The sequence below is a fragment of the Ylistrum balloti genome, unplaced genomic scaffold (assembly GCF_031769215.1).
Source record: "Ylistrum balloti isolate Yb309-2 unplaced genomic scaffold, AGI_CSIRO_Ybal_v1 Utg369794, whole genome shotgun sequence".
NCBI lineage: Eukaryota > Metazoa > Mollusca > Bivalvia > Pectinida > Pectinidae > Ylistrum > Ylistrum balloti.
In genome coordinates, this window is record NW_026781975.1 from 520,620 (window position 1) to 541,138 (window position 20,519).

The following is a 20,519-nucleotide window of genomic DNA, read 5'->3' on the forward strand; positions in this document are numbered from 1 at the left end:
CCAGTGTTACAAATAGGCTGGTAATACCTTGCAGTGGAAAGTATGAACTCAAATTTTTAAATAATATCATGTTAGTGCTTGTATGATACATTTTAATTTTAGTAAAAGGCACATTGAAAATAAAACGTACACGAAATCAATAAGGAATATCTATGCATTATGCCGAAGGAAAAGCGTTCATTGATAACAACAATTCACATAATTAATGCGTTTCTAAGTTGAAGCTGATAATCTTGACTGACCTTGAGATATTATCATATTTGTCTATTTTGATGTTTGATAACTGACAATAAAACATATCTTATTTTTTCAGTTACAGCTGATATGTACTTAAGTAGAATTGGAAAGTCATGCATATACAATTTCTGTCGAGTCGTATTTGTGAATTTCTGTTTAGTCTGTCTGAAGTTAGGCCCAACTTGTATGCCACATCATGACAGATAAGCGGTTATTTTAAATTCTATCCCAGGGCAAATTATTTCAGAAATAATGAACCCTAGCAAGGAAGAGACCGACGGAAAAGAATTGTTGGTAAAAAAGGCAGTATCAATCAGACCAAAGATCCCCACGGGATTTGTGGAGGACATTGTACGTAACAAATATGGCCTAGATGTAGTGGACTATCAGGAACTGAATAGCTATGAAGACCGGAACTACCACGTGACTGTACATGACAGTTCTAATAATCCTTACGAACCGGAAGTGTGGAAACACGGCTATATTTTGAAGATACTGAACGCCGTTGATTCTCAATATCCTGCAATCATAGGTAAGTAGATATAAAAATCCTTACATTTATAATTCAAAGTTCACATATACATTTGCACTTCATACATTGCGGAAATATGTTTAAAGAATGGTCACATTTGTCTCGATATCTATAAAATGAGGTACCTTTTTAGAGTTATATTTGATGTATCAAAGTTATACAGTATGCTGATAGGAAGTGATCCTACGGATTTAGCCATGATAGCAGTGTTCTTACCCTAGAAGGTAAAAGTATCACTTGCTTCGGACCTGAGCCCTAGCACGGCGATACTGCTGTATTATGCAAATTATTTACTTATTTGGCATCAACGCATTTAAATTCAAAAAGAACTATTTAATTGTCTTATTTTCAATCCTTTATATTGTCCGGCAACTTCCACAAACAACTTTGACAGAAAAAAAAGATATATATCTCATATTTGCTAAAAGCTGAGATGAGAAAAACATCGATCAGAATATTTCAGACTTGTATTCCATATCACAGACGATCGATGTTACGCTAATACATATAATTGATAACATGTTTGTGCACTGCCTCTGAGAAGTATATGTGAAGTCATGACAAACCCCAGTCTGGTAAACACGTGATCGGTTAAAAGATATGGTAAAATCAAATCTTTAAGCAATATATCCAAAAAATTACAGAAAATACAGGCAAGAGTGCAACTATGGTATTGTGTTATAATTCAAGACCAACAAGCTTAAGCTGACCATACGATCAACTTTAAACTGAAATGTTGTTGGAACTTCACTACCCACAATACACCTACCGCAGCACGCAATGAGAACTGTCGATCCGATTAATGGATTGAAAAATATTTTGATTGCCAAAACATCTTTAAAAGCTTTCATACTAAAAGTCTTAGATAATACAAATAAACTTACCAAGCATATACGTTAATGGTTTGAAACGCATGTGATCAAAACGTCGTTGAAAATTACAATTTTAACCTGTCAAGATAACAGCACGTTAAATATATGGTGTACCTGATTTCCAGTTTTACATTCGGGAACTTTCGTCTCTTTCCTTGAACGAGAAATACATCGTCTCTTACAAGGAAGCAGTCACAAGGTCCCTATTTGGCGTGAAACCTGTCTCGTCTCCCAACTGCAATAAAACTACAATGTTTGCATATACTAACGATAATGATAATTTTCATCAACCTGCATCTTTTGAAGCCTTGTGTTACGAAAATTAAAATGGGAACAGGTCCTTGAATATCGAATCATCTGTGTCTTGTAAATGCCATAAGTTAGAGATGCGGGAATATTGTTATCCAGAAATGGATAGAAAAGAAAACTGTTCCATCAGCTGGAAAGGTAATGGCCTCGGTTTTCTTGGATACTGATGGTATTCTGATGGTAGATTATCTGCAAAAGGTACAAACAATCAATGGCACATATCATGCATCACTTCTTAAGCATTTAAGAGAAAACATTATACTCAAGTGCCGTGGAAAACTCAGTAAAGATGTGATGATTCACCAGGACAATGCCCCTGTTCACAAGTCTGTCGTTGCCATGGCTGTTAGTTGATTTATCTAAATTGTTATATATAACAGTCTTTTGTATGGTCATTTTGCATCAGCACACATTGACATCTGATATCATATCTACCAGCCATTCCCTCCTTTCATCCTGTTCTTTAATAATTACTCTCTCTCTCTCTCTATCTCTCTCTCTCTCTCTCTCTCTCTCTCTCTCTCTCTCTCTCTCTCTCTCTCTCTCTCTCTCTCTCTCTCTCTCTCGTTTTGTTCTCCTTTGTCTTCATGTTGTATAGTTGTATGCGCATACGTTATTTACATATAGAAATGCAATTAATTTCAATTTGTACTTGTTATTATACTTAATGTAAGTGCGCAAGGGGTCTTACTATGGTAGTAAATCAAAGAAAACTCGTATCCGTTCAGGGAATCGTATCCCGGGCAGGTAGGTGATGGTGGTGGTGGTGCAATTGCGTCTAGACATTGATGCTTGTGGTTGTGTCGGTGTGTGTCTTGTTATTCTGCAGCAATTGCGAAACAATCTTATAATATATTATATTAAATCATTCTTGTGTTCCCGCATTTAAGTGTAAACGTAGACAAACTGCGTTAAAAGATATTGTACATCGAAAAATGATACTAAATACAGTTGTAATGAAAAGGTTCCACATATTGTTTAGGATTAAGACTTATAGAACAAAAGGCAGATAGGCTGATTCCTATATAGTGATATCATTATTACAGATGATTTTTGTTGCTAACCATATAATCTTTAATTGTGTACAAGTGTGATAAAGTCGATGGATCATGCATTTTGACTTGCGTTTATGTAATGCCATTTCATTTGACTTTACAGAAGCACAGAACAGTCTTTTAAGACATATTCGGAAACAAGACATACCCGTGCCAGAAAACGTCCTCACCATTTCAGGCAAGGCGATGTCTCTAGAAAAGGTCTTTGCAGAAAAAGAACTCAAAGGTATATGTTATCCCTCCCTTATTTCCATTAATACTAGGGCACCTTGTCATTTGATATACATGAATGTACCTTAGTTATTTAACCTATAAATAAAGCGATACATGCTACTGAATTTTTGCGTAAATCAATTTGGTAAAGTAATTAAGAATGGCAAATGAGTCGTTGCGTTTTAGCGCTCGACACTAAAATCTATCAACTAGTCACAACAAGCTACGGGCGGGCCTAATTCTTTTTGTTATCAGACCGACCTGCATATCTTATACTTCAGAACACCCCTTCATTGGGCCCTTCACATGTTTTATTAATTAATAGTCGATGGTATTCCAGTCCTTATGAATAGTCAAAACCTACATAATTAATACAGTGATCATGCGAATTTTCCTATTCTTCTTTCAGAACAATACACTGCTTCGTATAGCACCTACATTGTACGCTTGCTTAGATACATCCCTGGTGACGTCTTGCTATCCAAACCATGTACATCTGGTTTGTTATACAATGTCGGCAGATTCATTGGTAAATTTTCGAACGCAACGAAGGTAAGAATCCCAATCGACTAGGGGGAAACTAGCGTTCATACAAGTGGAAATTAGGGAAGTACACAATAGCTGGGCGTTTGAACTCCCATTAAACGTTACGACCTCACTGTTGTATAAACCAACGTTTAAACGTATTTTGATTAAATGAAACAGCAGGTCAGTAGTTCACTATTTTTGATAAAAGTAATTCGATTTCATTGGATTTCTGTTATCTTTTGCTCTGAAGTAATAACCACATTTATACTTTTTTTCATAACGTGTTATGAATAAAAATATTTCAAAATATTTTAAAACTGTCAGTTGTTCACATCAATCAGAGGCATTTCACTTCAGGTACGATATCATAAAAACAAATTGAACGAAGTAGGTCAATTTATCGTCGGAATAACTTTTTCCATGTTATAAAGAGCTTATACAAATTTTTGGTTGTCGTATATATATATATATAATGTTTTTTCACTCTAGATAGTTAACCTTTAAGATAAGCTCGAGTTTTCTGAAAGAATTAGATATATCAACTTTTTCTATGTATTCTTAATTTAATCATGTATTCAAACTACTCACTATCACATTACATGTGGTTTCCCTCGTAATAGCATTGAGATGGCATTATACGTGTTTCACATTAACGAATAAGTATATATCGTTTTACCATAAACACGTATCCCTGTAATACCAAACATATGATAGAGACATGCCCCAGCAATATATCAACCATGTTCTTGAAAACAGTAAGTATGACTGCTATTTCAATGTGATATTAGAACTTAGATGTTATACATTTGTAGGGTTTTCATCACCCTTTCTACAACTCACATTCATTTTTGTGGAATCTTCTGGAGTTCTCAAAACTAAAAGAATTCGTATTTGTGGTGAAAGATGAAAATAGCAGACGTGTGGTTGATGAGGTCCTATCTTCTTTTGAATCCAATGTTCTTCCAATGATTGGTCAATTTCAGAAAGGTAAGTCCAACGAGAGTTAACACGATATTTAATTTCTGCTATTCTCTTCTTCGTTTCATTAGACTGGCTTTTATTTCGTTGGATATTTTGTCTCTGTTCCCTTTAGTTATGTTAGAATTGGCAATGTTAAAACCAAATTACTTGAATATCAGCGATTGTTGTTATGTATGATAAATCATTTTTGTATCATGTTACTTTAAATGAAAGTTCTATATGCAATAATTTAAAAGAATGTAGTCTGATGTGTATTTTCAAATTTGAGATCGAAATAAAACTAATTGAAAATCTTATGCTTTTTTACACGTGTCCGATCTACGTATGCAAAGAAACTATCTATCATTATATTAATTAGCATTGGAAAATTATTTATAATCATTCATTTAAAATCTCATGAATCAATCACGTGATGTTTACAAAATATATTTTTGACAGGTATATTTCAACAAAACTGTAGGAAAATATTAAAAATGTTGGTATTCAGATACCCCATTTCTGATACATTTTTCGAGTGTTTTTGGTTTCCATCCGTAGCAATTTAGAAGTTATGTTCGTGCATTGATGTTTCCCAAATGTTATAGATTTATCCACGGTACGTTATATCTTGACGGATTTATAAAAAAACACATATAAAGTACTAATCAAAAACAATTAATGCCAAAATCTTCCTGTACACATTTTTTTTTTCTTTCTTAATTAGGTGTAATACATGGGGACTTTAACGAACAAAACATTCTCGTCGCAGAGGTTCCGGGGCAAGATGATGTCATACCAGCAGCACGTGTTTATGACGTCATAGGCCTACTGGATTTTATGCACGTGACCGACACCTATCGCATATTTGATATTGCAATTAATATCGCGTACATGTCAATCATTTGTGATCCCTCAGAGCAGCTCGACGCTGGCGGCCACATATTAGCTGGTCTGGTACCCGTCTTTCCTTTAAATGACGTCGAGTTGGATGTGTTACAGACATCAGTGTGTGCTCGGTTGTGTCAGTCACTGGTGATTGGAGCCTTCAATTACTACCAGGACTCGTCCAACATATACGCACTCACCACAGCAAAGAAAGGCTGGCCACTTCTTCACAAACTATGGAATACACCCAAACGGGTGCTGAAGGATAGGTGGCAGTATCTGATTGACAATTATAAGCAGACAGCTTGATCAGTTTCTTTCTTTATTTCAAGCAGGTCATGTATAATTTTGTAACTTAACGTAACGAGGTTGAACATATCTATCTATCTATCTATCTATCTATCTATCTATCTATCTATATATTGACAATATGTTTTGCTTTTGCAGTATTTGAATAAAATCTCTATGTATAAACGTTTTATCAATATATCTGCAGATGTAAATAAACTTGATATTATATTACGGTTCCAACTTAATTGTCCTCCGCACGTCACAACGAGACCTTAATAACGATGTTATATTTAGACCTATGTGAGATACTGAAAATACTTCTGAGGCCCGTGCCATAGCATGAAATCCAACATACAGATGACTTGAAGACATTTCAGAATATGATGGACTATCTCTCAGTTCGATTGACGAGATCAATGCAAGGAGTGTGAATGTCTTCAATATAATGGCAAAGTCACTGGATTCATTTACACATATTTAATAGATCGAAGTAAAAACGTTCTGAACTACTACACGCTCAACAGTAGATGTTTCTTAAAGACATAAACTACTGTTGGTTAAGTGAGATTATGGTTTCACTTTGCAGAAATAGGTTATTCCAGAAAAAAAACCATTTAAAGCAAATAAGAAAATAATGCCAATAAAAATTATTACAACACAACAGTATGTTTGTCCTCTCGACTATATCGGTTTCGTCATATATATTTACACCCAACAAAGACGTATACCGTCTTATCATGTCTACAAATGCACTGTACAACAAGTATCCCTCACTCAATAATAAATCAAAACAACACGTCTTAATCACATTGGGAGATACAGGCTACGGAAATACTCCAAACAGAAACGACATCAAATAATAAGAGGCCCATGGGTCCTGTATCGCTCGCATGGCTTTACTTCATTTTAAATACCCAAGCACACAACACACAGCAAATCCTTTTCCCGTTGGGCCCCATCCATCTGTCTCTCAGGAATTGACCAAATCATTCATGCTTCAGACCAAACAGCGTATGCTTATTTTTTGAATCTCCAAAATGAGCATAATAAATATTGATATTAAAAACAACATAATAAACGTAAACATTGACATTTATCATCTAAGAGACAGAAATGTTCAGTCTACTGCTGTAGATATATCCCTAACATGTGCAGTACAAGGTCTTGCGTTGTCCTGCTGCAATTAATGTTACAATGGGTATCACGGATAAATGGAAGAACGCGATGACGTATAATTTCGGCACGCTAGTGAAAAGCGTGCAAGTAGCCTTCCAACATAACCTTGCAATGTAAAGACACTCCAGACCATAATGATTCCACTGCTGAACTGACGACGCTGAATTACACTAACGTCATTGTATAGTTATCCCAGTCGAAAACGATCGTCAATGCTATCTGTTATATGTGAATAAAAATTCAGACCAGTCCCTGGTGGCAAATCGTAGATGTATCCTTCAAACATTTTATGCAAGATGACTTTCAACGACCAAATTTGAAATTTTGGAATACGTTTTCCATCAAATCAGTGTGCAAAATGTTAAACTCATGGTTCAATTTATAGTTAAAAAATAATAAAATAAAAGGCCCAAAGTGGGGCGTGAGCACATTGCGTAGCTATAGTATTTTGCGAGGCCGCCATAATTGATTGTCGCGATTATCTGGTATGCAAAATTAATAAGCAACTATTTTAATGCAAACTGTCGACATCATCAAAAATCAGGACGAAGTGTTTAAAAACGTGATAGCAGCGAGCAAGGCGGGAAATTAACGATCTGTAAAGAGTGTGACATGTGTTGAACATGGAAAGATGTGTAGATTATATAAAACAATGATTTGAAACACTTTCATCTTTTATTGTTAAGAAATGACAGGAATAATTTTATTCTCTTTCACTTTGCATGACTCATTCCCCATACACCAACTCTGCCAACTTGAAAGGAAGGTGGTTATATAGGGAATCCTTTGAAGCTAAAGTTAGAATCTGTTTCAACTAAGAATGTCAGCTTATTTTGTAAATAGGATACTATCAATAATGAAATAGATAAAGTTTCTATTTGTTTTAATTAATTGTAACACATTTTCAGCATATAAAAGTATCATAAAATAGTTATTTAATATTAATATTTGATATTATTATGCATTGTTTAATGTTTATCATGTAAGATTATGTTTAATTAATAAATAAAATCCATTAAGTTACATTGATATACTGATGTCAGCAATTAAATTGAATTTATATCTATGCATGTCATAGTGAATCAATATGCACACTTTAGCACTAAAATAGACTATTATTTAAAATATACAGTAAACCCCTTAATAAAGCTGAATTAGCAGTGACTCGTTTATCTATGACAATACATTATCCACTTTATCTAGTTATTATGTCCTTTTGCAACCTTTGGTAGTCAAGTACTTGATAAGTCTCTACTAGAAAACAAAAAGCACTCTATCCAAGATGGGGAAGCTAGGATGCTGAATCAGCATAGGTCATCAGGTCGATCGTCCCAGTCTGATAACGGTCCTTCAAGGTGGCCAGGCGTCTGTCAATGTTGGCGTATTTCTTCTTCCATGGTTGTATGGTGCCTACTGCATCTCTCTTAATCCGGCTGATGTCATTCATGTTCTGTATGTCTTTAAGCGACTGTATGATGGTGTAGATGTAAGGGTGGGCATGCAGTACCTTCTTCAGTCTGCCAAGCTTCAAGATGGTTGATAGTCCGTTGTCCATGTGTTGAGAAGTGGTTCCAGATTGTTTTATCTCCCTCTATCCATCACTCTGTGACGTAATCTGTGAATGACAACACGAGATGTGGGATGTCAGCATCATCAGCTTCCTCAAATGTTTGTAACCAGACGTCCTCAATACGATTTAAGGGGATGAGTGGCAGAACAGCAGCTCGGCGTACAAGTAGTTTGACGCCATCGTTGTCATTGTACAGTGTCTGGAGTCCGGTTGACTGGGCATTTCGCCAAATGCACTGGTGTAAAAAACATCCTTTAATGGTGATACCTTGAAATACACCTAGGATGGCATTGTGTGTGGCTACCTCAAAATCGACGAAGGCTGTATTGAGTCGGAATAGAATCTGGAAGTGTGTCATTAGATCCTGTAGTAGCGTGAAGAGACGGTTGTAGATAACCTGGCTCTTTCCAGGAAGTAGTGCATATACAACTGGGGTCATAATGCCTTCAATTTGTACATGGATGCTGTAAATCTGGTGAAGTTGGACAGGTGTAGAATGTGCCATCACAGAAGAATGTGTCAGATGCTGCAAGTTCGGCCAGGTTCTCTGATGTAGCGAATGCGATCATCCTGTTGTTCTGTTCACTGTCATCAAAGAGGAGAAATGGCTCGCCTGTAGATGTTTCTGTCCATCTTCCATCCAAGGTGATGTCGGCCAAAGCCTTTGATAGTGGACCACGGCCTTGGAAGTGACATTCCAGTCGTTGTCTCGGAGTTGGTTGAGCTCCTCCTCAAAGATGGACGGAATGGGTTGGACAGAGCCTACGCATTTGTTGGTGATCTGGTTCATGATATGCTTGGCTACAACACTGGCTGGGTCTGAGGCGTGGTTGTGTGGATTTCTTCCAACGTAAGCTAGTATGTTGTCTACTGTCTAGAGGGATGCTGAACAGCCTGAGGTCGAACACCTCCAGAATGTCCTGTTGCCGTTCCTTCGAATCTGTCTAGATGAATCCATTATGCGAAAGGTTCTGTCCGCCTCTTCTGTTGGTGATAAACTTAACGTTGATATGAGCGTTAGTCATCCTGTACTTGTTATCAAACCACACAGATAATAATATCACTCAAATTAAACACACCTTACACAAAGCTGAAACAAGTACAAGATTAACTAGTATATATAACAAAAGTTATGATAATTTACACTAAACTGAAAAAGGACAAGAGTAACTAATATATGTGTGACAAAAGTTAAGTAATAAATCAAGCAATGAGAAATTGATACTTCAAAGTGCAGATTGAAATATGATAATTTTCCAAAATGTACTGGGCTTTTATACATTTCCCACTGAACAGCTTGGGATCGGAACAGTTTTAACAAATATATTTGATTCCTTTATTTTAAAGTTATTAACAGTTTTTAGACAGTTATCAGAACCTGATTACCTTATTTACCTGTACAAGGTACCTGTACAACAATTCTGCACCAGACTATCACTCGCTATCATTACAACTGCCTATAACCTATGTAATCATGTTGTTATAGGCAGAGTTGGTGTTCAGGGAAGACCCCGTTTGGATGTTAACGGTAACATATTAGTATGCGGAGTCTGAATTAGGTGTTATGACTACGGATCTATTATTTATCAAAATCGACCTCATTGGGGTTTACGAAGCATATCTGTGAATCTTACCATTATATAGCTACTTATCCTATTAAATATGAAGTAAAAGATCGTTACTATTTGACATAAAACACTTTCCTACATTCCGTGTTCCGCGTCCCGATCGCTTGCAATATATTTCAGTTTGTGTCAGCTGGCGTGCGGACGATGTGACAGAGGGTTTTGATAGAAAAAAAATCACTCACAGAGATATTAATTACATGGTTTGTGCACAAGTTGTATGACCAGGAATACAAAGCCAGAGACACGTGTGTGTGTATGAGTTTGATATAGATCTAAGTCTGTGGTTAAACACAATCTCAGAGAAAAATCATACATCGATAATGGGATGACTTATTTCTTATAATTTATTATATTCCCAACAAAATGACGCTGCTCTCTAAATGCGATACGCATTCACAGGTGTAACATCTGCGGTCGAGGAAAATTATTTTTTTTCGCAACACAACCAATTTTACAAGCATCAACATGCCAATAGGGATGTCTGGTGACTCGTTTGAATAATTCCACCAGTCAGATAGCTAGGTTTGGTCAATCAAGCAATCCGTGTTGGCTTCATATTTATTTAGTCTGTATGATGGATCTACAGGTCATTCTTTGTACTCTAACTTTATCTGCGCTACGTATATATATTAAGCCTTTAAAACATCCGTTGACTACTGATGAGTAACGAAAACAGAGAGTAAAAGTTTTTTTTATCAAGCGAACGAACTTTAAATTCTTCAAGTTATAATTGTGGAACTTAATACATCACATATATGACAAGAATCGTGGTGTGTAATGGAGAATGGCGGGTAGATGGTTAACAATCATTACACAAAACACTGCGTATATGTAGTGTACAAACATTATGTGTGCATGTACAGTTGTGGTAACGCAAAATGCACCATGAACTTCAGGCGTACACACGCACTAGAGAGTATCGTACTAACTGTGCGGTTTTGGTTAAATTGGCTGGCTAATATTAAAGGAAAAACTCATTTAATTATGACTTAATAACGAACTGAGGAATATTACAATCGAATATAAGTCATTTTCAACAAAAACCACTTTTTATGAGTATATATGCGACAGGTCCAGATCCTGTTCGTCAGCGAGGAGATACCCGGGTACCGATGGAGTCACAGAGACAGAAAACATGTAAATCAATCAAGCAATCCGTGTTGGCTTCATATTTATTTAGTCTGTATCTGATGGATCTACAGGTGATTTTTTGTACTCTCAGACATTTAGAAAATAAAAAAAACCTATACTGCATTTATCTGTAAATTATTTCTAAAATTATATTAACCTCGATAGAATCACAAATGTGGATAACCCATTTCGTCCAGTTTTCCTATCATGCGCATATCTTGTATACATTGTGCATTCCCAAAACTGTAATAAACAAACATTTGTACATGGACCATACATATGCTGTGTGACCTGTGACCTTTGGTGACCTGTTTAAGTGTGTGACCTATCAATCATTTAACTAGACCAGAACCAGGGCCATGAGGGAGTAGGTTCGCTTCTTGTGCTGAGCAGTATATATATGCCTCTTGTTTTTAGCAAGCGCATGTTACACACAAGAGACGGGTCGGGAAAACTTTGACAAGTACATATACCAAGTAGTATACTGTAATATCATTGTCATTTGGATACAAAGGGAGAAAAAAAAACAATTTCATAATACTTTATTAGACACCTATACATCCACACTCAATATCATTCATATCAGTCAACCCAAGTCCACTTTTCTGTACACAACTTTTTCCACCAATCACATATCAGTTCTCCGATATATTTCTCTATGGTAATGCACCAATACACATTTCACTTCATAAACTTCAAAATACAACAGAAACACAAGAAAAATGTGATTTCCAAAGTAAGTATTAAAGAGTTAATTTTGATATCAAAATTGTTCATTTTCAACTTGTTGACATTTAAGCACATCCTTTAGTTTTGTCCTATTGACTGAGATTTATATGGGCAGCACTCCAACATGAGTCCTTTCATTCACAGTTACATTTCAATAACATCTCAGGGCTTTCTATTTACTCTCCTTGTCTTTATCCTTTTTTCCGTCTTCTTTTTTACCAGAATCTTTTTGCATTATAGAACTCATAGCGTTTTGTATAGTTTCACTATGGGGATCCACACCTGGTAAATTCTCTAGTACATTTTGTAAAAATTCTGGATCATTCATCACTTCGGAGTAATCTTCATCACTCTGGAAAACAAGACATACACATTTAGTTAAAAAGAAATATCGCCACTGATGTAGTCTTTGTGATAGGTATCTAGGGGGAATAACTCTTACAAATTGAAGAAGTCTTTATCATTGAAGTAAATTATTCAATCATTGTCATCATCATATTTACATTATAGACACAATGTTTGTTGAAATCAAAGACAATTTCTTGTGCTTGAACATTAACAAATTTCAATTCACAAAAACAAAGCATACTGGCAGATTGTAAAAATATTTCTTATTTAACTGGTAAGTCTTCTTAAATAATCCATCTAAAGGGAATCTCATTTCATTTCGTGAGATTCATCTGACACTTTAGACACAAATTATGTCTGATAACTTACAGATTTTTTCTCCTCTGGTTCTGCTGTCCCAGCTTTGGCCTCATCATCTACATCCATAGGTGCTGGAGTGTTCTGAGTGGTGTTGGCAGCTAGATAAGTCATAAATCAGAGATATTCAACCTTACTCCAAAAATACAGTAATAGATATTTCAAACAAAAAAAATATAAAGCAAAGTTGTTTAAAAAACAGATTTGTTATGTTAATTGTTTTGTCATTTGGCCTATTAGATTATCAATTCTCTTCATAGTGCAGAGATGGTCCACAATTACCAGACAACTGTTTTAAATGTAGGTTTTAATGATATTTTTCAATAAGTTTAATTGCAAATTAAATTGCTACAAAGAAAACTTTCTTCATGACAGTAGTTGTGTAGTACATGTGTCTCTGATCTTTAGCAAATGTATATTTTCTGCTTTGAAGCATGTTGTGTGTACAACCTGTATCTCTCCTTATTAGCAAATGTATATTTTCTGCTTTGAAGTAGGTTGTGTGTACAAGAATAAAAATTTTAAATCTAGCTGTTATCTCAACTGTTTTGAATTTATGGCCTTGACAAGAAATCATTAGAAGAATCAATGTCGCATTTGAAGAGGTGACAGAATACAGCCCCACTCTCTTGATTTTGAATGTCTAAACATATCTTTGCTCTTGATAATCATTTTTGCCATCAATTATAGATAAAGTATTGAAGTTTGCATAATACCAAAATATTTCAAAGCTTTGATTTCATAAATTATTGTTAAATTGTCCATTATCTTGCTTTAATTATCAATCTGACAATAAGCTAACAAGATTAATTTCAATTATCATATTTCACATATCAATAGAGCAAAAAGTAAAAGTCTTTTTTAAGTAAAGAGATATCATAACCATATTTAATGGATCAAGATCCTAAACTCAAAATCAATATCATAATGGTTGACAATTTTGCTCACATGCCCACAACCAATCATAGACACCTAGTATAATGTAACCCCATTGCTAGGAAGAAAAACCAACCAGAGTTTGCTAATGACATCTGCATAGCGTAAGCTATTTGCTCTTCCTCTGACATGGAGCCAAAATCTGGTACACTGGGTGTAGTGGCCTGTTGCTCCATGGCATCTGGTTGCATGGACATTGCTAGGGCTTGCTCCAGCATCGCCTCATCCGAGTTCCCTGAAGTGACGGTAACAAAGAAATCCAATGTACTTTATCACATAATTGGGCTGTAATCCAGTGCATTTGCTTATTATACTTTGTGGAAATGTCAATAGTATTTATACCCAAAGAGTGTTTGTCAGTCAGCCAGTCAGAAATTTAATGTGATAACATGAAATACACAATGAAGAAGGTCGTGAATTGAACATGGTGCAACAAAACAGCTACCTATGTTTAATTTTGTCCTCAAGATTTTTATTTTAAAACCTGCAAATTGTAACTTTTCTGAGTTATGTGATACATATAATTTTAAAGTTGTCTTCATGTCATATTTGATTTTATTGGAAAGATAAACAATTCTGTGACTTGTTTCATAAAACTTCATATGAAATGTCAACTCACTTAACATCCTATACTTACTCATCTATTCTAAGTCTTTAAGCTTAAATTTTGAACGATAAATCCCTGTTTGGGAGCAATGATGGGAAATATTTAATAAAATCTCCCGAGGCCTGGTTGATAGCAATATAATCAACAGTGAGATGAAATGACAGGAAAATACCACAGGGAGTTTAAAATCAAATAGTTTCTCTACCATAACCAAACATATTCTGATCAGTACCTCCTGTAGTTGTTTCCATGCTCTGCACTTGTCCTTCCTCTGGTGCTGGTACTGTTTTCTTGGCCTCGTCTTCCTGTCGTGCTCTTTGCTCTTCCATGGACACTCTTAGTGCCTAAATAAATAAAAGTTTCAATATGAAAAGTACCAACATGAATGTATAAAGCCTTCATATTCTGCAATGATATAATTTTCAGATGAAATAAACAGTGCTCTTAAAAAACTATCAGCAATAACTATATCAGGAACAGTACATAAGGACCATAAACCAATTTTTTTGTGATTACTCGCTTTCTTGTTAATATGTCCACACTTTTCAAAACATACCAAACTGATCCTTTCAACCATCCCATGAATAGATCATAACTCAAAACCTCAATACTTGTGTAATAAATTACATATCAGATAAACCATGATTTATGGAAGAGTTTACGAAAATTACAAAATGTCATAATGCATATCTTATAGTAGAGGTATAAATGAAATATTCCATTCAAATGGTATTTAACAAACCCAATGTTATGATTAAATACATCAGACTCTATATCAAATAATCTAGTATACATTGTATTGGTTAATTCCTATACTTACAAGTGCTAATTCTGGATCTTCATTAGGATCAACACCAAACTCAAATCCAACTGCTTGCATGGCTGCACCTGATCCGTCCTCACCCACAACTATAGGTGAGTTCATCAAAGCCTCAGATAACATGGGGCCAGGCGGAATGGTCACTAGGTGGGATCTGAGTAAAACAATAAACATGAATGTGAAACGACTGAAGGTATGGTTATAGAGGTTATAACAGCAATGATCTATTAATGTATATATATTACACTTGTTTTTCTTTTATTCCATGAGGATAATCACATACATATTGAATAGTTACTGAGTGATAAATTTCTGATAAGATTTTGCATGTTAAAATGTTATAATAGTAAAGAACACTTTTCAGAATCCTTAAAAGAACAGCAACAATCAGTCATGTTATTTTTAACTGTTTACTGGTAAAATAATCCTCTTAGTTTACATATTTGTATAAGGCTATTCCAGCACAAAATCTTCCTGACCCCCAGGACCTCCAGAATGAATCACTTCAATTCAAGTCAGGGTTTCTGGTAATGTTCTTACCCATTTCTTCTTTGCAAATTAAAAATGAAATTATACGGGAGGTATTCCAAGACAAAAGCTGGAAGATATTTTACTGGTCCAGGAATAGCCCTTACTACTTCCATGATGCAATGAAGTGTTTAAAATTAAACTGACATTAAATTTTTAGCAAGTGTCAGATAACTTCAACTCTGAAATTTTCAAGATACCATATATGCATCATTTGTTTATTCAGAACGAAATTGTGAATCTGGATACCCATTAAGATAGGAAACTAGGAAACATTGTCTTCCATCAGTGTCAACAGTAAGATATTATTTTAAAATCACATATCTCACTGATTACACTTTATCTAATTGTAATATGTTCGCATGCATTCTTATGATTTTGTTTTCTTACATCATGGTGAGACTTGAAAACTTTACTAATATTGTATGGATAATACAAGAAGCTGCCCTAAATAAGATTATTTCTTGTCTCGCATGAGCAAGTAAATGTGTAAGCATGATGGTTAACTTGCCGAACATAATTTTATCACGAACTTGTGACCCAACACAGGTGTTTATTACCTCATTCTAAATTTTACAGAATGGTTGCTTGATGCAATGAAATGAATAATAAAATAATAATAACGATGATATTGTTACAATGGGTTGATTTTATAAGCTCTCCTCAGTTTTAGTCCTACTCTACTGAGATACATTTCAAGTTGGGGCAAATATGTTGAGAATCCAAGTTAAGGTTGGATATTAAAATGTTGGTACCTGGTGCCAAATCCCTTTGACAACTTAACTACATACCCAGTGCCATCCTTTCCATTCAGAGCATTTATCATGGCAGTCAGTTTTTCTGTGTTTAAACCCTTCAAAGAAATCATAAGAGACATCAGACAAAAGTTGCTTTTTACACATACTTAGATTCATTTAAAAAAATTATCATTTATATAATTGTGTAGTTGGTATACAGTATCATTCTGGTATAGTTTATATATATATACTTCAATTGTACAACGTAAAATTTGATAACATCTGTGTGATCGGATATTTAGAGGCCATATTTATATCAATTTATGTGCAAACTACAATATGATACATGATCTATTTTCAAATACATTTTTATATTTGGTCATAATTACCTCTTCACCAAAGTTGATGACGTCCATATTTACTTTTTCTTTTTTGAGTTTTTTGGCCATTTTCACTAACTGTGCATAAACAACAAATATCAAAAATACTTCAAAGTAGATATACCTTATTATAATGCAATCAATTTCTTGGCTCCCAGTGATTAATTTTGACAGAATTTTTGGGTGTGCACATTAAGCAAGTAGAAGCATTTTTTACCAGTTTCAGCCACAAAAAGTACCTGAGCACATTACACAGAGTTTTACTGTACATCAAGCAGAGTCGAAGAAAAAAAATATCAACATATTTCTATCATGGTTACAATCATAGGTTCAAGTGAAATATTGATCTAGACTTAGAATTTAGCAAGCCATCTTCCATAAATGCAAAAATGTTCTACATGTAAATGTTGATTCAAAAATTCAAATATATACCAAGTCTGATTCAGTATTTTTTTTCTTGACTAGGGTCTGGGCTCAAATCATAAAAGAACGTTAGAATGATCTGATATTTTTAGACAACAAATGTAAGATCTGAGGTGTGCAAAATTTCTTCCATCAAGTATGTAGGTCAAAACAGACTGCAGTAATCTATTCATATTCAGCAAATATAGAATTATTTCAAAGCATAGTATTTGAGTCATTTGAAGAAATATCAATGGAAAATTGAAGATTACATTATTCCATCTAGGATAAACTTTCCATCTAGGATAAACTTTAATTTGAGAACTTTCAATGCTGTGTGCATGTGATTATCCAAGGAGTTAACAGTATAAAGAATACAATTTAAAATTGAAATAGAACTTAACGTTACTCTGAAGACAGAAAATCATTATGTAATTAATAACTGTACATTTTTTGTAATTAATTACTGTAAACATTTTGTAATTAATAACTGTAAACATTATGTATGTTATTAATTACTGTACACAATATTATACTCACTTCTTTCTCATCTTCCAAAATTGGACTGCCTACAAACAACACTATCCTCATCTTGTGGTTTCGTCCTTGTCTGTGCTTGAGTGACAGCTGTAAATCAAATTTCAATATCTCACCATGTTACCACTATAATCATGAAATACAGAAAGATAAAATACTGAGACACTTTTCAAATTTTAACATACAGGTACACAACTAAAACATGCATTCTAACCACCAACCTTTGAACTATAGTCAAATATGGTGACAGTAATCTTGGTTAATTGGTAACCGATACATGTAGCTTTGGTACTGTACATCAGAGTAGCAAATCAATGCATTTCCATTAAAGTAAGATATCAAACATAAAACATAAAATGATTTGTGCTCTATTTTGACGCTTTTACTGATTTCTAATCACACTACATCTCACAATTCAAGTTTACTATTTTGAATGAAAACACATTAAAGTAGGAAATTACATGAGCCACTTTGAGAGCTGTTCCAAACTTGATATCTCCTTTGGGCTGGACTTGATGGAGTTTGCTAAGAATTCGACCAACATCAGTTGTAAGTGTAGCCAAAACCTCAACACTGAAAGAAAATCAAACTAAATGTACACACCAAAATAGCAGCTCTTATAAAAGAAGCAGTAGAAGATACATTTATTAGTTGTGTTTTAAGAACTTCTATTCTATTGACATAAGGACCTTAAAGAAAACACTCCCAAATATATGTACTCACATACTGGAAAATCTTAAACCAGCAACACTCGAAAGAAATTAATCTTACATGTTGTCCAGTGAAACTGATGAAATTGTCCATCTTTGTTACATTTGTAATCTTTTTAACTCCCAACAAAGAGCCATTCAAGTATTAAATATTGATTTTTATTGAAAGTTCAATTGATGAAGTAATTACAAAATGTAGATTGAATCAGTTTCATACAAAATTGCTTAGTAATTCTTTAAAGTATCTCTATGTGGGCATCTTCTCAGAGATACTGAAATATTCTATGGTCAGCTTTAGATTTACTTTCTGATCTATCGTGATGAGATATATCTTAGAAATGAAAAACTTGCCTGGTGATATGAACAGGCAGAGTGTGAAAATAAAATTGTTGTTTCAGTATCAGATTCTCAGAATTGTTGGCAGTATAAAGGGCTGATATGTCAAAGACAATCTCTGGGATATATTAGTAGGATGATATTTGGCTTAGTCTTAGTGACTATATCCAAAGAGAGATAGTTCTCAGTGAACTCATCCTTCATACTCCATGGGTTACAATCACTTTCACTCTCTGTGCCCCTGGAACAAATCATGGCAAAACTGAAGGCACAAGCAAAGTAATTGGATTGGTTCCAGGAGAAATAAGCTGACCAGTCTCAGGCTGATATGTTCTGTTTAAAAATTACAAAAGAGAGACACCTAACTTCAAAGCTATTAAAATATATCATTATGCATCCTAAAGATTCATTTGATGCACATCAAAGAATCAAACATGTCTTTTTGTTTTGTCAACAAGGTGTTGCAGATGGAACCTTCAATTTTGCTGTGACATGTTCAATGGATGCACAGAGCGAAAGTGATTGTAACCCCTGGAGTATGGAAAATGCAGTATAATGGATATCAAGAAATCTTATTTTTTAAATTTAGAAAATTGTTCCAAGCATGTCTATAGAACATGCACATTCAAAGTTATAATGATATTAGCTACTCATGATCTTGACTTTGTATTCATTTACTAGTTGGGCAACAAAATGTCTTTAGATTAAAAGAGAGATATATAAATATCTGACTTAAATGATAATAACTACAGTTTGTTTTTTTATAACAATCGCATGTAGTGTCAGCAAATCTAGCAAACATATGCGGCTTCAAACTTATACCTTGACATGGTCAGGAGGCCAACATTGTTCTCTGGGTTTGCTCGTGTCTTAGAATGGCAGACAAGGTTTACTGCATCTTGCTGGGCTTGTAGTCTTGTGGGAACAAAATCTCCATTTCTCATATAGTCACTGTTGTCAACACTGAAAAAATTATCAGTTGTACAGTTTAACATGATAATCATGATCCTATGCTAATCAGAATCTTAAACACTCAATCACTTGTCCATAGGCTATAAATAAGATCTGTCAGTGATTAGACTGTACTGGTTAAGGGCTACATTGTATATTTATGCCAAGTGTTTCTATGTAAGGCTTATCCATTTTGGACTTGCAACACAGCTTGAAAAAAAACCATTATTTCCTCCCAAAAGCCCCGACAGAAATCGAACCTTCGGAGTTTCAAATTCCGACTTAGTTAGATACGGTTTAACATCTCAAAAAATGTATGTGAGGCAATGTCTGGGGTAGAGCTATATTGACAGATCTTGTCGAGGCTGGTACCTGTGGGCCGAGTGGTCTAGTCTGACTTACTAATCCTGAATAAGGCCAAACCTTAATATTAAACAACGGGCGTCCATTTTTAACAATAACATCAATTGAATCTAAATTGACTTAAATGAAAATATCAGACAATGGTAAGAAGAAGAAATTTAACGTATTTTTAGGACCATTCGATTTCGCTTCGTCATTTAGACAAAAAACATAACTGTATGGGGATGCCGTATAAACACTTTGGCAAACTGCGTTAAAAAGAAGACATTCTTCAACAAACGTCAAAATCATCGTTTAAATACTCAGTTTCGTTAATGTTATTCTACACAACGTGACAATTTTAATCTTGCTTACCAGACAATCGTACTTTCAAGCACCATCTTGGAACGGT

At 34.6% G+C, this 20,519-nt stretch overlaps 3 protein-coding genes across 3 annotated transcripts; 1 reads left to right on the top strand and 2 right to left on the bottom strand.

Moving 5' to 3' along the window:
- The first annotated feature begins 489 nt into the window (after positions 1-489).
- On the top strand, positions 490-5,900 carry LOC132544349 (hydroxylysine kinase-like). The gene is made up of 5 exons (XM_060207934.1): positions 490-769; positions 3,109-3,231; positions 3,628-3,770; positions 4,559-4,733; positions 5,431-5,900. The coding sequence occupies exons 1-5, from the start codon at positions 490-492 to the stop codon at positions 5,898-5,900; spliced, it is 1,191 nt and encodes a 396-aa protein (XP_060063917.1).
- Positions 5,901-8,656: 2,756 nt separating this feature from the next.
- On the bottom strand, positions 8,657-9,133 carry LOC132544378 (uncharacterized). Its single transcript, XM_060207963.1, has one exon. The coding sequence runs from the start codon at positions 9,131-9,133 to the stop codon at positions 8,657-8,659; it is 477 nt and encodes a 158-aa protein (XP_060063946.1).
- Positions 9,134-11,912: 2,779 nt separating this feature from the next.
- Positions 11,913-20,509, bottom strand: LOC132544355 (26S proteasome non-ATPase regulatory subunit 4-like). Its single transcript, XM_060207940.1, has 11 exons — positions 20,483-20,509; positions 19,637-19,777; positions 18,230-18,341; positions 17,772-17,858; positions 16,839-16,907; positions 16,504-16,565; positions 15,185-15,338; positions 14,597-14,708; positions 13,834-13,992; positions 12,834-12,922; positions 11,913-12,468 (listed from the first exon to the last, which is right to left on the bottom strand). The coding sequence occupies exons 1-11, from the start codon at positions 20,506-20,508 to the stop codon at positions 12,289-12,291; spliced, it is 1,191 nt and encodes a 396-aa protein (XP_060063923.1). The 5' UTR covers position 20,509; the 3' UTR covers positions 11,913-12,288.
- Positions 20,510-20,519: the final 10 nt, after the last annotated feature.

Excerpts from the sequence above, each read along its gene's own strand:
- LOC132544349 (XM_060207934.1), top strand. The coding sequence starts at position 490 with ATGAACCCTAGCAAGGAAGAGACCGACGGAAAAGAATTGTTGGTAAAA. Across the intron at positions 3,232-3,627 it reads TGCAGAAAAAGAACTCAAAG|AACAATACACTGCTTCGTAT; the intron begins GTATATGTTATC and ends TTCTTCTTTCAG. Across the intron at positions 4,734-5,430 it reads GATTGGTCAATTTCAGAAAG|GTGTAATACATGGGGACTTT; the intron begins GTAAGTCCAACG and ends TTTCTTAATTAG.
- LOC132544378 (XM_060207963.1), bottom strand. The coding sequence starts at position 9,133 with ATGGCACATTCTACACCTGTCCAACTTCACCAGATTTACAGCATCCAT.
- LOC132544355 (XM_060207940.1), bottom strand. The coding sequence starts at position 20,508 with ATGGTGCTTGAAAGTACGATTGTCTG. Across the intron at positions 16,908-17,771 it reads TTTTGGAAGATGAGAAAGAA|TTAGTGAAAATGGCCAAAAA; the intron begins GTGAGTATAATA and ends GTTTATGCACAG. Across the intron at positions 13,993-14,596 it reads CATGGAAACAACTACAGGAG|GGAACTCGGATGAGGCGATG; the intron begins GTACTGATCAGA and ends CCGTCACTTCAG.